This window comes from Mustelus asterias, chromosome 23 (genome assembly GCF_964213995.1).
Source record: "Mustelus asterias chromosome 23, sMusAst1.hap1.1, whole genome shotgun sequence".
Lineage (NCBI taxonomy): Eukaryota > Metazoa > Chordata > Chondrichthyes > Carcharhiniformes > Triakidae > Mustelus > Mustelus asterias.
In genome coordinates, this window is record NC_135823.1 from 54,477,631 (window position 1) to 54,493,275 (window position 15,645).

Sequence of the window (15,645 nt, forward strand, 5' to 3'; positions counted from 1 at the left end):
TCTGGCAATAATCAAAGCTGACCTTATGATGAAGGGAAGGTCATTGATGAAGCAGCTGAAGATGGTTGGGCTTAGGACATTAACCCTGAGGAACTCCTGCAGCGATGTCCTGAGAATGATGCCTCTAACAACCGCAACCATCTTCCTTTGTGCCAGGTATTACTGCGACCAGTGGAGAGTTTTCCCCGATTCCCAAATTTGCTTCGGGCTTCTTGATGTCACACTCAGTCAACTGCTGCCTCGATGTCAAGGGCAATCATTCTCACCTCTTGAGTTTAGCTGTTTTGTCCATGTTTGGACCAAGGCTGTAGTGTTTTTTGAAGGGAAATGAACACCAGCCTCGCCAGCAATGTTCACATTCAGCAAATGAATAAAAATAAATCCACCATGAAAACTAGTATGTTAGAAGTGGGGAGGCTGGGGTGAGACCTGGTTGCAGGAATGCCAAATTGTTGGATTGCTCATGGACCAACATTTTCCCAATTGTTGGCATTTTCCTTAACCATAGAGTGGCAAATGGCTCGTGTGGGCATGTCAAAGGGCAGTTAAGAGTCAAATTGGCTCCTAACTTCATTACAGTCTAGATGTGGACAAAAAGGCTGACCTTGAGAAGTGAGGAGAGAGTGACTACCCTTGATATCAAGGTCGCATTTGACTGAGTGTGGTCCCAAGCAGCTCCAGCAAAATTGGGAATCAGGGAAAACGCTCCACTGGGGTGGCACGATGGCACAGTGGTTAGCACTGCTGCCTCACAGTGCCAGGGACCGGGTTCGATTCCTGGCTTAGGTCATTGTCTGTGTGGAGTTGGCACATTCTCCCCGTGTCTGCGTGGGTTTCCTCTGGGTGCTCCGGTTTCCTCCCACTGTCCAAAGATGTGGAGGTTAGGTGGATTGGCCATGCCAAATTGCCCTTTAGTGTCAGGGGGACTAGCTAGGGTAAATGCATGGGGTTATGGCGATAAGGCCTGCGTGGGATTGTGGTTGATGCAGACTCGATGGGCCGAATGGCCTCCTTTTGCACTGTAGGATTCTATTGGAGTCATACTGAGCACAAAGGAAGATGGCGTCATTTAGGCAGGTAATTATAATGAGCATTTATTAAACATGCCACACAAGGACAGCAGCGTCTGGTCACCTGTCCTAAAATCACTTGGAGTGGCTTGGTGTCAAATTTTGCTCAATAATCATTCCTGTGAAGTGCCTTTGGGGGTTTTACTACATTAATGGTCCTCCAAAAATGAACATTGTTGTTGAGGTAGTTCACTTCCCCCATTTCACCATTCAGTTAGATAATTGCTAGTCTATATCTCGACTCAATTTGCCCAAAAGGCACACTCACTTCCTCTTAACTCCTTTCTCCCATAAGTCAATTTTGATGCGCTGCTAGAAAAAGTCATAACTTGGATTAACTTTGGACAATGCTATGGGAGACCTAAAATAAAATTGACCTCTGCGTCGTGTTAGGAACTAGATATGGTGTTAAGCAAGATATATATTGTGTTTGTGGGCGTTAGGAACAAGATATAGCTTTAAGTTTAATCTATTTTTAAAAAAGTTTAATGTTAAGAAAGGTGAAAACTGGATTTGGTTACAGTTTAGAGTTTTGTGAGATGGAGCCGGCAAGTCTGGGGCCCTGTTTGTACGCATACATTTTTAAATGACATTTTATAGCTCTTGAAGTGAAGAGATGGGTTACCAAGGGTTTAGTAATTTAGGGCAGTTAAAACAAACACAAAAAGTAGGAAAGCTGTGCTGTGGCCTAGCAACAGGGGATGAGAGAAAAGACCCACACAGAGACAGGGAGAGATGAAGAAAAGCAATTTTAGTTTCAGTTGGTGTGGATATGCCAGAGAGTGAAGATAGAAAGATCTAAGATTTTCACTAGCTGAAAGTGATGCCAAATTCCTGAAAAAATTAGTTTATGGAACTCATATATATTGCTCTACATTGAAAAGTAATAGCGAATTTAGGGTGAGTTTTCTGGATCTTCAGGGAGATACTAATTGTAGAATGACTTCTAGCAAACATCCAGAAGGTTACTGGAAAATAAACCTCTTTGCAACTGAACCAGCTTGGTGTGGAAAAGGTGGTACCGCTTTGTTTGAATGTTGGGACTGGAAGGGTATTGTTGGGATAAAAGGAATAGCGTGAGTTTAAATCATTTTCTCTTGGTGTCAGTGTGGAAATCTTTCCAACCCTTTTGTTGTCTAGTGTAATAGGGTTAATATTTCTTGTTTAATAAATGTTTCAGCTTTTTGTTAAAATGTCAACAGCAGGCTCCTGTGAATCTGTTCAGTAAATCCCCTCCACCCGTTTAACAACAAAATTGTGATCTATCAAACCAGGTTCCATTCTGGGATCTCACTTGTCCGGTAATAACATCAGCTGGGATCATAATAGTTACGCGATGGTTAAAAGTATCGGAAAGAGTTTAATAAAGCTCGCTGGGAGGGCGGCACGGTGGCACAGTGGTTAGCACAGCTGCCTCACAGCGCCAGGGACCCGGGTTCAATTCTGGCTTCGGGTCACTCTGTGTGTGGAGTCGGCACGTTCTCCCCGTGTCTGCGTGGGTTTCCTCCGGGTGCTCCGGTTTCCTCCCACACTCCAAAGATGTGTGGGTTAGGTTGATTGGCCATGCTGAATTGCCCCTTTGTGTCAGGGAAATTAGTAGGGAATACATGTGGTTACAGGGATAGGGTGGGATTGTGGTCGGTGCGGGCTCGATGGGCCGAATGGCCTCCTATTGCACTGTTGGGATTCCATGGATTCTAGAAGGGAATGATCAACAGGCAGAGTACATGAATGCTCTAGGGTATACACACACTTTGCATACAGACAATACTGATGTTATAGTGGCACCAGGAATTTACATATTAAAATGCAAATCAACTCAATGTTTTTCTCAAGACATGTCATGCAAACTATGTCCTTAATATTAATATATAACCACAATGGAAAACAGAACTCACACGCTAATGCTTTGAAATAATCAAAGTTTGAATTTGAACAAGTTGCATTTATATTTCTATGATTTCTATGATTACGTCCTATAATGCAGTAACATTTCCTGAGCTGATATCAAACAAAGTTCGATACTGAGCCACATTAGGGTACATGAGCAAGAGCTTAGTCAAAGAAATGGGTTTTGTGGAGGAGACAGAGGTAGAGAAAAGGTTTGAAAAGGGAATTCCAGCCCTTGGGGCCCAGGTAGCTGAAGGAGCGATGGACATCGGTGTCCTGCATTCAGGAAAAAATTCAATTGTAAAATAGCAACTAAGCTCTGAGTATATTGGTGCACTAACCCTCCAGAATCCGACCGGATAGATTAGTTCTCCCAGCGTCTTATCCTCCATCTTGAGAATGTTGTCCACAGTCAAGCCATGGTCTCTCAGCTTTCTCATTGCTGCAAATGTCACGTGATCCCTGGTCTGGCTGGACAGCATGAGTGACAAAAGCACCTGATACCTCATGACCTACAGAATTCCAGAAAGACAGATCAACATAGTTAGTGGCAACATCCAGGCGAAGCGGGCATCTTCCTACTCCTAACTTTAACTTTTATCTTCAGCTACACAATTTGCCTTTGCTAAGTATCTAAAGTGAAGGAGATTATTGGGGCATTATCTTCTTGCTGTTTTCTTCCCTGGTCTTCTGCAGATGGTGACTCAAAGTGGGCTGAGGTTCTCTAGCTGCTGCCTAATGTTCACCATCCTTTTCTCAAGGACCATGGAGATATTTTGGGCTGAATTCTCCCAACCAGCCCGTGGCAGGTTTAATGGGAGCCAAAAAGTCGGAAATCCGTTGGCATAAAATCACATTGTAATTCTCCCCAAGGCGCAGTAATGGCAGGTCGATTTTCCCACTGGCTGGGGGCACGAGTGCCATTTGCATTTATTGACATCTCATGAAAGCTCAATAAAACAGCTGCCCAATGGCATCCCATCAGGCCTTTCAATCTTGTGTCACGCCAGCAGGAATTTTAGTCAGCACCAAGCCCAATTGCTAATGAGTGACGGGAACAAGGCGCTCCTCAGTTTGCCAGAGACTTTGGGGTGAGTGCAGCAACTTTCTGCCACAGTGCTGCACTGCTCCTGATGTGCTGTTCACCACTCTGCCGGGGCAGACCCGTTCCTGCCTCCGTCTCCATGTCGAGCTGGTCTTCATGGACAGCGGCGTGCTGATGGATCCATGTGTTTCTTCAGAAGGACATCTTCAAATGCATCCAATAAAAATATAACAAAACTTACTCCAACTTATAAATCAAGGAAAGGGTTTAATTAAGAAACTTCAATCCTCCAAACTTGGGGCTTCACCCTGGGCCTCTCCAAGTTCCACACAATTCCCAACAGGTTCTTCTTTATAGTGGGTCAGATCACTCTGTAATTGGTTCCATGGTTCACTGGGTCAGCTGACCCTTACAGCTTGTTACCATTGTTCAGATTACATCCAATACAAAGTTGTCACCAGTTACATTCTAACACCGTGGACCCTCTTGTGTCACCGTCTCGGGTCAGTACTGCACCCGAGGTTGGAGCGTACAGGAGTCTCCCTCGCCTCCTCTTTGCCATACTGCAGTATCTATCTGGACAGTGCAGTGCTGTGGGACTCACAGTACGAGTTTTAACAACACCAGGTTAAAGTCCAACAGGTTTATTTGGTAGCAAATACCATTAGCTTTCGGAGCCCTGCTCCTTCGTCAGATGGAGTGGATATCTGCTCTCAAACAGGGCAAACGTCGCAGCCTGGAAACCAAGACAGAATCCATATTCTCAACTTGCGCTCAGGACGCAGACCAGCTGCAAAACTCTGCCAAGCAGACGAGACAAAGGAACTACACTATCTACATGCACACCAAGAGCAGGAAACTTGAGAAACTCGGCATCACCACCAGCAGCAACCAAGCCTCCCCCGGTACCACAGTAGAAAACAGTACCACTGCAGGGAAGTCCATTGTCAACTTGTTGGACTACACAATTCAACCAGATGAAATCGAGGTTCTCAGCAGAGGGCTCAATTTTTGCCCCACCACCAAAATAGACCCCATCAGTCTCGCAGCAGACACAGAGGAATTCATCAGGCGAATGAGGCTGCGGGGAGTTCTTCCACAAGCCCAAGAGGCCAACAGCGAACACAATGAGACAGCCAATGAACCAGAACAGCCGACAGAGAGATCCGCAGTGCAACCGAAGAGGAAAGAGTCGAATTGGACTCCTCCGGAAGGCCGCTGCCCTCGACTTGACGTGTATGCCCAAGCCATCAAGAGGTGCGTCAACACCAAATTCATCAGCTGCACTCACAAGACAGCCCCGAACATCACCCAAGCACAACGCAACGCCATCCGCGCTCTCAAGACCAACTGCAACATTGTCATCAAACCAGCAAAGGAGGGGCCATCGTCATACTGAACAGAACGGATTACTGCAAAGAAGTCTATCGACAACTGAACAACGAGGAACACTACAGACAGTTACCCACAGATTCGACCAAAGAACACACCCGTCAACTCAACACTCAGATCAAGACCTTTGATCCGGACCTTCAGAGCACCCGCCGTGCTCTCATCCCACATACTCCCCGCATTGGAGATCTCTAATGCCTCCCAAAGATACACAAGGCAAACACACCCGGCCGTCCCATCGTATGGGACCTTGTGCGAGAACCTCTCCGGCTATGTCGAGGGCATCCTGAAACCCATTGAACAAAGAATCCCCAGCTTTTGTCGCGCCACGACGGACTTGCTACAGAAACTCAGCACACATGGAGCAGTTGAACCAGGAGCACTCCTCGTCACAATGGATGTCTCGGCACTCTACACCAGCATCCTCCACGATGATGGCATTGCTGCAACGGCCTCAGTACTCAACGCTGACAACTGCCAGTTTCCAGATGCAATTTTACAACTCATCCGCTTCATCCTGGACTACAATTTCAACAACCAGTTCTTCATCCAGACACAGCCATAAGGACGAAAGTTCGCACCTCAATATGCCAACATCTTCATGCACAGGTTCGAACAAGACTTCTTCACTGCACAGGACCTTCAACCGATGCTATACACTAGATACATCGATGACATTTTCTTCCTTTGGACAGTGAACAATCACTGAAACAACTATATGATGACATCAACAAGTTCCATCCCACCATCAGAATCACGATGGACTACACTCCGGAATCGGTTGCATTCTTGGACACACGCATCTCCATTAAGGACGGTCACCTCAGCACCTCACTGTACCGCAAGCCCACGCATAACCTCACGATGCTCCACTTCTCCAGTTTCCATCCTAAACACGTTAAAGAAGCCATCCCCTATGGACAAGCCCTCCGTATACACAGGATCTGCTCGGATGAGGAGGATCGCAACAGACACCTCTAGATGCTGAAAGATGCCCTCATAAGAACAGGATATGGCGCTCGACTCATCGATCGACAGTTCCGATGCGCCACAGTGAAAAACCGCACCGACCTCCTCAGAAGACAAACACGGGACACAGTGGACAGAGTACCCTTCGTCGTCCAGTACTTCCCCGGAGAAGCTATGGCATCTCCTCCGGAGCCTTCAACATGTCATTGATGAAGACGAACATCTCGCCAAGGCCATCCCCACACCCCCACTTCTTGCCTTCAAACAACTGCACAACCTCAAACAGGCCATTGTCCGCAGCAAACTACCCAGCCTTCAGGAGAACAGTGACAACAACACCACACAACCCTGCCACAGCAACCTCTGCAAGATGTGCCGGATCATCGACACGATGCCATCATCTCACGTGAGAACACCATCTACCAGGTACACGGTACCTACTCTTGCAACTCGGCCAACATTGTCTACCTGATACGCTGCAGGAAAGAATGTCCCGAGGCATGGTACATTGGGGAAACCATGCAGACGCTACGACAACGGATGAATGAACACCGCTCGACGATCACCAGGCAAGACTGTTCTCTTCCTGTGGGGGAGCACTTCAGCGGTCACGGGCATTCAGCCTCTGATCTTCAAGTAAGCATTCTCCAAGGCGGCCTTCACGACACACGACAGCGCAGAGTCGCTGAGCAGAAACTGATAGCCAAGTTCCGCACACATGAGGACGGCCTAAACCAGGATCTTGGGTTCATGTCACACTATCAGTAACCCCCACAGCTTGCCTCCTGGACTTGCAGAATCTCACTGGCTGTCCTGTCTGGAGACGATACACATCTCTTTAACCTGTGCCTAATGCTCCCTCCACTCACATTGTCTGTATCTTTAAGACCTGGTTGGCTGTAGAGATTCGCATTCTAATCAGTATTCTGTAACTTGATTTTGTGTCTCTGTACGCCCTGTTTGAGAGCAGATATCCACTCCATCTGACGAAGGAGCAGCGCTCCGAAAGCAAATGGCATTTGCTACCAAATAAACCTGTTGGACTTTAACCTGATGTTGTTAAAACTCTTACTGTGTTTACCCCAGTCCAACACCGGCATCTCCACATCATGACGACTGTGGGACTCATGCAGCCACCACAACAAAGGTCCAAAGTTTGACCAGGGGTGTAGTGCGAGGTGAGGCTGAGGGGTAACGGGAGTGTAGCCTAATGAAGATGGGGTGGGGGGGGCAATGTGGGAGTGTGCCAGGAGTGGGGGATGGGGGGGGGGGGGGTAAGGTGTGGGCTAACAAAGGCATGCAGGGAGGCCAGGAGTTGGATGAACAATGGAAGGCAGAGGGAAGACCGATGGAGAGGGAAGCTACATCCTGACAAGGCTGCATGACCCCATTGACCCCATCAGCTGACGGCAGGTGGACGAATCAGGTGCTTCCTGCCAGGAGAATCAGAGGGGAACTCACTTGCATGTAATTAATGAGGTTCCAAGTGTAGAATCTGGCGTGGGATCCTGCTATTCAGGTGAGTGGGACAGGCACTGCTAGAACCCCCCCCCGGTGGGCGGGATAGGCACTGCTGGGGCCCCCCTAGGTGAGTGGGACAGGCACTGCTGGGGCCCCCCCCAGGTGGGTGAGCCAGGCACCGGTGGGGCCCCCCCTAGGTGGGTGAGACAGGCACCGCTGGATTTCCCCCTCCCCCCACTCCCCATCTCAAAATTGGAGAGTTCCACCCAATGTGTCCGCTGAGGATCAAGTTGGTTGTCTGGCCTTTGAGTCAGAAGGTTGTGGGTTCAAGTCCTACTCCTGGTGCCGTACCGAGGGTGTGCTGCACTGTCAGAGATGCCACTTTCCAGAGTGGAAATATTAAACTGAAGGCCCTGTTTGCTCCCTGAGGTGGATATAAGAGTTCCCGGCCAGAAGAGCTGGGGTGGTTTACTGGTCCACTCATATCTCACACCCAACAGATGGTCATTTATAACACTGCTGTTTGTGAGGAGCTTGCTCTATACAAACTGGTTAGCATTACAACTTGGACATTACTTCATTTACTTTTGGAATATCCTGAGTGGACTGGGGCCATGAAAGGCGCTACATAAATGCAAGTTTTACTTTTCGCCACATGGGTTAGGATTCATACCTCCGGGGCGGCGGTTTTGTCGAAACATTGTTCAGCGCCCATGCTATCCACGGGCGCATCCCTACTCTTTCTCATCTCCCTGATGTTCTCCCACTGCTCTCGCCAGTGGCTGGGCTCCCATTTGGAGTCGCTCTCCACAGCGGGTGAGGCACTCTGCCTGCGATTGCCCCCAGCCTGCGAGCGCTTTCCTTTCTGCCTCGCTGCATTGCTGGGCTCAGAGTCTCCGGGCTGGATCTTGGGGGCGGTGGGCAGTCCCGCTCTCCCTTTGCCTGCCCCGGGCTGCTTTGCTGAGTCGGAGGAGCCGCCGCCGTCCAGTCCCCTGCCCCCGGCGGCCCCGCACAGCCGGCGGCTCATGTTTCGGGTCAGTACCCCGGGGGCTGTGAAATAAGGCGATGTGGAAGTCATGTTTCCCCCTGCAGGTCGCGGCCCCTTTAATTCCCGCGCGGATAAAATGTATCAATTTGGGGAAATGTCACAACATTCGAATCGGGGGGGTTCCCCCTGACGTCAGCGCATTCTGACCAGCTTCAGCCCCATTCACTGCATCCCAGTCTGGGCTGGAATCAGTCACGAAGGGTCGAGTGACCCTCTCCGGCCCACGGTGTTGCCTGATTCCCGCAGGAACGTATATGGGATCTTGATATCCTTGTTTACTCTTCGCTCCCTCTGCCGTGCTGTCCCTGTACATGCAAGCTGCACAGTTTAACCATCATTTAGAATCCATGCAGGGCAGAAGGAGGCCATACGGCCCATCGAGCCTGCACCAAACAACAATCTCACCCAGGCCAGGTTCCAACCCCATGTATTTCTGCTAATTCCACACCCTGCTTGGCCAATGAACCTAACCCACACAACTTTCATAGAATCAGGCTGTTTGGCCCATTGAGTCTGCACCGACCACAATCTCAACCAGGCCCTATCCCCATAACCCCATGCATTTACCCCAGCTTGACCACAATCTCAACCAGGCACTATCCCCATAACCCCATGCATTTACCCTAGCTATGAAGCGGGCAATCTAAAGATGTGCAGGTTAGGTTGATTGGCCATGCTAAATTGTCGCTTAGTGTCCCAGGATGTGTGTGTTAGAGGATTAGCAAGGTAAATATGTGAGGTTGCGGGTATAGGGCTGGGTGGGATTGTTGTCGGAGTAGATTTGATGGGCCGAATGGCCTCCTTCTGCCAATGATTCTAGCATGGCCAATCAACCTAACCCGCATCCCTTTGGACTGTGGGAGGAAACCGGAGCACCCAGAGGAAACGCACGCCGACACGGGGAGAACGTGCAGACTCCACACAGACAGTAACCCGAACCGGAATTGAACCCGGGTCCCTGGTGCTGTGAGGCAGCAGTGCTAACCACTGTGCCACCGTGCTGCCCTTACATTGGACTGTGGGAGGAAACTGGAACACCCGATCGAAACCCACGCCGGCACGGGGAGAACGTGTCTCCACACAGCCGGTCACCCAAGGCTGGAATTGAACCCGTGTCCCTGACGCTGTGAAGGAGCAGTGCTAACAATCGTGCCGCCGCCCCTCACTTGTACACTGAATGCAGTTAGTCTGTCTTATAACAGGTGCCCAGACAGATCTGGGCAAATATCAGCAATTTTAATTTATTACAGGGCACCCAGGTGTCCTAAAATGCTTTGCAGTCAATTTAGTGCTTTGTTGAACTATAACGTAGGAAATGTGGTAGCCAGTCTATACACAGCAAGATCCCACAGATAAATGACCATCTTAACAGTTCGAAGTGTTGACTGAGGGATAAATATCGGACAGGACACTGGGGAGAGATCCTTGTTTTTCTTTGTGCATTGTGTGGGAGCTTTTACGTCCACCTGAAAGAGCAGACATGGCCTCAGTTGAGTGTCTCATCTGAAAGATGGCACCTTCGATGGTGTGGTGCTCCCTCAGCACTGTACTGGAGTGTCACTCTGGACAGTATGCGCAAATCATTGGAGTGGAACGTAAACCTACAACCTCCTAATGTGGGGCATAATGATTAAGCTGAAACGTTTAAAGTCGCAAAATACCCCAAGGTCTGATGCTGTACAGTTTGGGATTGGTCCAGAGCAAAAGTACAAAAGAGTTCGGGTGAAGCAGAGGGTACAGGTCAGTACGTAAGATTGGAATAGATAGCAGGGTTGGGCAGAATAAGGTCACACTACAACTGAACAGGATATTAGACCAATTCTAGAGTATAGGTCATAGAATCCCTACAGTGCAGAAGGAGACCATTTGGCCCATGAAATCTGCACCCAATTTCCTTCACAACATCCCACCCAAGCCCTATCCCTGTAACCCTATGTATTTACCCCACTAATCCCCCTAACCTGCATGTCTTTGAACACTTAAGGGGCAATTTAGCCTGGCCAATCCAACTAATCTACACATCTTTGGGATGGAAACTGGAGCACCCAGAGGAAATCCATGCAGAGACGGGAGAACATGCAGACTCCACACAGACATTGACCCGAGTCCGGAATTGAACCCGGGTCTCTGTGAGGGAGCAGTGCTAACCACTGTGCCACCCAAACAATGTACCTAAGCATCAGGTATTTGAAATTCAGATGGGGAACCAGCAGAGATCAATGAGGACAGCGAGTGATGAGTGAGAGATCTCAGAGTGGAACAGAGTGTGAGCAGCAGAGTTCCAGATGAGCTAGAATTCTTACTGAATGGAAGAATTGGTTTGGAGGGCCAAAAGGCCAATTCCTGCTTATTTTTCTTAGGGAAGCAAGGAGAATAGTGTGGCGCTCAGGAAAATAGCTAGGGGGTGGTTGGAGGTGATGAAAGCATGGATGATAGTTTCAGTAGCTGCTAGAGTCAGGTGGACAAAGTGATGAATGACCTTTTGGTTAGTTCTATGTAATTTAGAAGGACTTGAACTTGAAAATCTGAATGGCCTTTTTCATCACGATTTAACTTTTACTCTGTTCTCATGAGCCTTAATTGTCAGAAGCATGCATCTGGAAATTGTACGTGCACCGATAACAGTATTCCATCTACTTAATTTAAATATGATGAACATCATGTGAGGCAAGAAAGAACTTTCATTTCTATAGCATTTTTCATGACCTGAGGACACCCCCCAAAGCACTTTACTGCCAGTTAAGTTCTTTTGAAGTGTTATCATGTTTGTAACAGAGGAGGACACAATTACCTGATGTGCGTTCACAGTTGATGATTCTCCGCACAGAGTGCATAGTCTCAAAGACGGGCAGGTTAGGTGCATTGACCTGAACAGGCGCCGGAGGGTGGCGACTAGGGGAATTTCACAGTAACGTAATTGCAGTGTTAACGTAAATCTTACTTGTGACTAATAAATAAACTTTTATATTCATCGCCTTCAATCTTTGTGCTTTTGCTGATCAAATAAACGTCACTCTTCACATTTCATAGAAATCATAGAAACCCTACAGTGCAGAAGGAGGCCATTCGGCCCATCGAGTCTGCACCGACCACAATCCCACCCAGGCCCTACCCCCACATATTTACCCCGCTAAGCCCTCTAACCTACGCATCTCAGGATTCTAAGGGGCAATTTTTAACCTGGCCAATCAACCTAACCCGCACATCTTTGGACTGTGGGAGGAAACCGGAGCACCCGGAGGAAACCCACGCAGACACGAGGAGAATGTGCAAACTCCACACAGACAGTGACCCGAGCCGGGAATCGAACCCGGGACCCTGGAGCTGTGAAGCAGCAGTGCTAACCACTGCGCTACCATGCCGCCCATTGACGCCTGTATTTTTAAAAGAACCCTTGTTGTCTTCACCGGAGCAGTTTATTCAATGAAGGTCACACCTGGAAAAAACAGCTCGCACCAGTACTCAGTTTCCCCAGCTTTTACAGTATTTTTTCATCAGGTCGAGAATGATGTACATTGAAACACTGGAATTTTGACCAGTTGGAACAGTTTGTGTTTTAGGACATAAGCCACAAGCTTCTGTTTGGAAATATTTTCTCAAACTTTATTTCGATAAAGCCGGGCTCACTTTTCACTGGGAACTGAGAGATTGCTGTGTGCTCTGTTTCACGGACACATGGCTCATTCCTGCTTCACCAGACTGTGACCTACAGCCAGGGGGCTTCACAATCCACTGAATGGACCATACAGTGGCCTCAGGCAAGGCCTGGGGAGCTGGGGTCTGCCTCCTAATCAACACCTTGAGGTGCCTAGACGTAGCAACACTGGTGAGTTTCTAATACAGTAAGAGTTTTAACAACATCAGGTTAAAGTCCAACAGGTTTATTTGGTAGCAAATACCATTAGCTTTCGGAGCGCTGCTCCTTCGTCAGATGGAGTGGAAATGTGCTCTCAAACAGGGCACAGAGACACAAAATCAAGTTACAGAATACTGATTAGAATGCGAATCCCTACAGCCAGCCAGGTCTTAAAGATACAGACAATGTGGGTGGAGGGAGCATTAAGCACAGGTTCAAGAGATGGGTATTCCCCAGACCTAGGATACCTGACACTAAAATGCTGCCCCTACTATCTTCCACGGGAGTTCACCTCTGTTACCCTGACAGCAGTTTACATCCCATCCCACGTGGACGTGAAGACCGCGCTGGACATAATATACACCACCACAAGTAGCCTTGAGACAAAACATCCCAAGGCCTTGTTCATTGCGGCCGGGGACTTCAATCAGGCCGAGCTCAGGAGCAACCTACCAAGATATCACCAACACTTCTGCTCCACAAGAAGCCCAAACTTTCTAAACCACTGCTAATATCAAACATGTTTACTGCTCCATCGCCCGCCCACACTTTGGCAAATCAGACCACAAGGCTGTGCTCCTGCTCCCGGCTTACAAGCAAAAACTGAAATGGGAGAATCCATTAAAGAAAGTTGTGCAATATTGGTCTGAGGAATCGGATGGTCTCCTACGGGATTGCTTCAAGTCAGTGGACTGGTCAGTATTTAAAAACTCTGTGACCAGCCTGAACGAGTACACCACTACAGCAAGTGACTTGATTCGTAAGTGTGTAGAAGGCTGTGTGCCAAAGAAGCAAATCCGTGTGCTTCCCAACCGGAAACCATGGATGAACAAGGATATCCACTGCTTGCTGAAGTCCAGGTCTGAGGCGTTCAAGTCAGGTGACACTGACCTATACAAAAAAGTCAGATATGATCCAAGGAGATCCATCAAAGATGTCAAAAGACAGTACCGGACCAAGCTAGAGTTCCAGGCTAGCCACACGGACTCCACACGGACAGGCTACAAGATGAAGGCATGTAAAATCGCCAGTACCAACGCACCCCGCCCCCTCGATGAGCTCAATGCATTCTACGCCTGTTTTGAGCAAGAGGTCAGTATGTCCTCCACCCTGGAAGCCCTGGATGAACTTGTATCCGAAGTCACCATTGCAGATGTCAGAGCAGCTTTCTCAAAGGCCAACCCACGGAAAGCAACTGGCCCGGATGGGGTACCCGGGCGAGCACTCAGATTCTGCGCAGACCAGCTGGCGGGGGCTATTCGCAGACAACTTCCACATCTCTTTACAATAATCTGAGGTCCCTATCTGCTTCAAGAAGATGACCATCATCCCAGTACCAAAGAAAAGCCAGGCAGTGTGCCTTAATAACTATCTTCCGGTGGCTCTGACATCCATCATTATGAAGTGTTTTGAAAAGTTAGTCATGGCACAAATCAATTCTAGCCTTCCAGGAGGCCTGGATCCACAGTTTGCCTACCGCTGCAACAGGTCCACAGCAGATGCCTTTTCCCTGGCCCGACACTCAACTCTGGAATACCTAGATAACAAAGACACCCATGTCAGACTCCTATTTATCGATTACAGCTCAGCCTGCAACACCATTATTCCTACAAAAAGTATCTCCAATCTCCGTAGCCTGGGGCTCGGCTCCTCCCTCTGTGACTGGATCCTGAACTTCCTAACCCACAGACCGCAATCAGTAAGGATAGGCAACAACACCTCCTCCACGATCATCCTCAACACCAGTGCCCCATAAGGCTGTGCCCTCAGCCCCCTACTATATTCCTCATACACCTCTGACTGTGTGGCCAAATTCCCCTCCAATTCGATTTTCAAATTTGCTGATGACACCACCATGGTGGGTTGGATTTCAAACAATGACGAGACAGAGTACAGGAATGAGATAGACAATCTGGTGAACTGGTGTGACGATAATAATCTCTCCCTCAGTGCAACAAAAGGAAGGAGATAGTCATCGACTTCAGGAAGCTTAGTGGAGGACATGCTCCTGTCTCCATCAATGGGGACGATGTAGAAATGGTCAAAAGCTTCAGGTTTTTAGGTGTCCAAATCACCAAAAACCTGTCCTGGTCTCTCCATGCCGACGCTATAGTTAAGAAAGCCCACCAACACCTCTACCTTCTCAGAAGACTAAGGAAATTTGGCATGTCCACTACGACTCTCACCAACTTTTACAGATGCACCATAGAAAGCATTCTTTCTGGTTGTGTCAGCTTGGTATGGCTCCTGCTCTGTCCAAGACTGCAAGAAACTACAAAGGGTTGTGAATGAATCCCAATCCATCACTTAAACCAGCCTCCCATCCATTGACTCTGTCTACACTTCCCGCTGCCTCGGAAAAGCAGCCAGCATAATTAAGGACCCCACGTACTCTGGACATTCTCTCTTCCACTGTCTTCCATTGGGAAAAAGATACAAAAGTCTAAGGACATATACCAACCGACTTAAGAGCAGCTTCTTCCCTGCTACCATCAGACTTTTGAATGGACCTACCTCGCATTAAGTTGATCTTTCTCTACACCCTAGGTATGACTGTGACACTACATTCTGCACTCTCTCCTTTCTTTCTCTAAATATGGTACGCTTTGTATAGCGCGCAAGAAACAATACTTTTCACTGTATGCTAATACATGTGACAATAATAAATCAAATCAAATGAACCTAAATGTTTCTTAACAATCAATATTTCATTGTATCCTGCATTACCTGCATGCATGCTGCTACATATGAATTTTGAAAAGATTTCTATTGAAGAACAAAAGCTTCTACTCGACTCAATTATATATGTTACAAAAATACCACAGATGCTGGAAAACTGAAATAAAAACAGAAAATGCTGGAAAAATTCAGCAGGTCTGAGAGAGAGAAACAGAGTTAACACTTCAAATTTTCA

At 48.0% G+C, this 15,645-nt stretch overlaps 1 protein-coding gene across 3 annotated transcripts in view; it reads right to left on the reverse strand.

The window, feature by feature from the left end:
• Positions 1-9,188, reverse strand: part of nthl1 (nth-like DNA glycosylase 1) — a 324,946-nt gene extending 315,758 nt beyond the window's left edge. For all 3 annotated transcript variants that reach the window (XR_013500691.1, XR_013500692.1, XM_078240688.1), the window contains exons 1-2: positions 8,501-9,188; positions 3,302-3,472 (exon numbers count right to left, since the gene is read on the reverse strand). Coding sequence is in view for 1 of the 3 variants with exons in the window: in XM_078240688.1 (XP_078096814.1) it covers positions 3,302-3,472; positions 8,501-8,905 (576 nt within the window). In the remaining 2 variants the exon portion in view is untranslated. The remainder of the gene's footprint in view (positions 1-3,301; positions 3,473-8,500) is intronic.
• Positions 9,189-15,645: the final 6,457 nt, after the last annotated feature.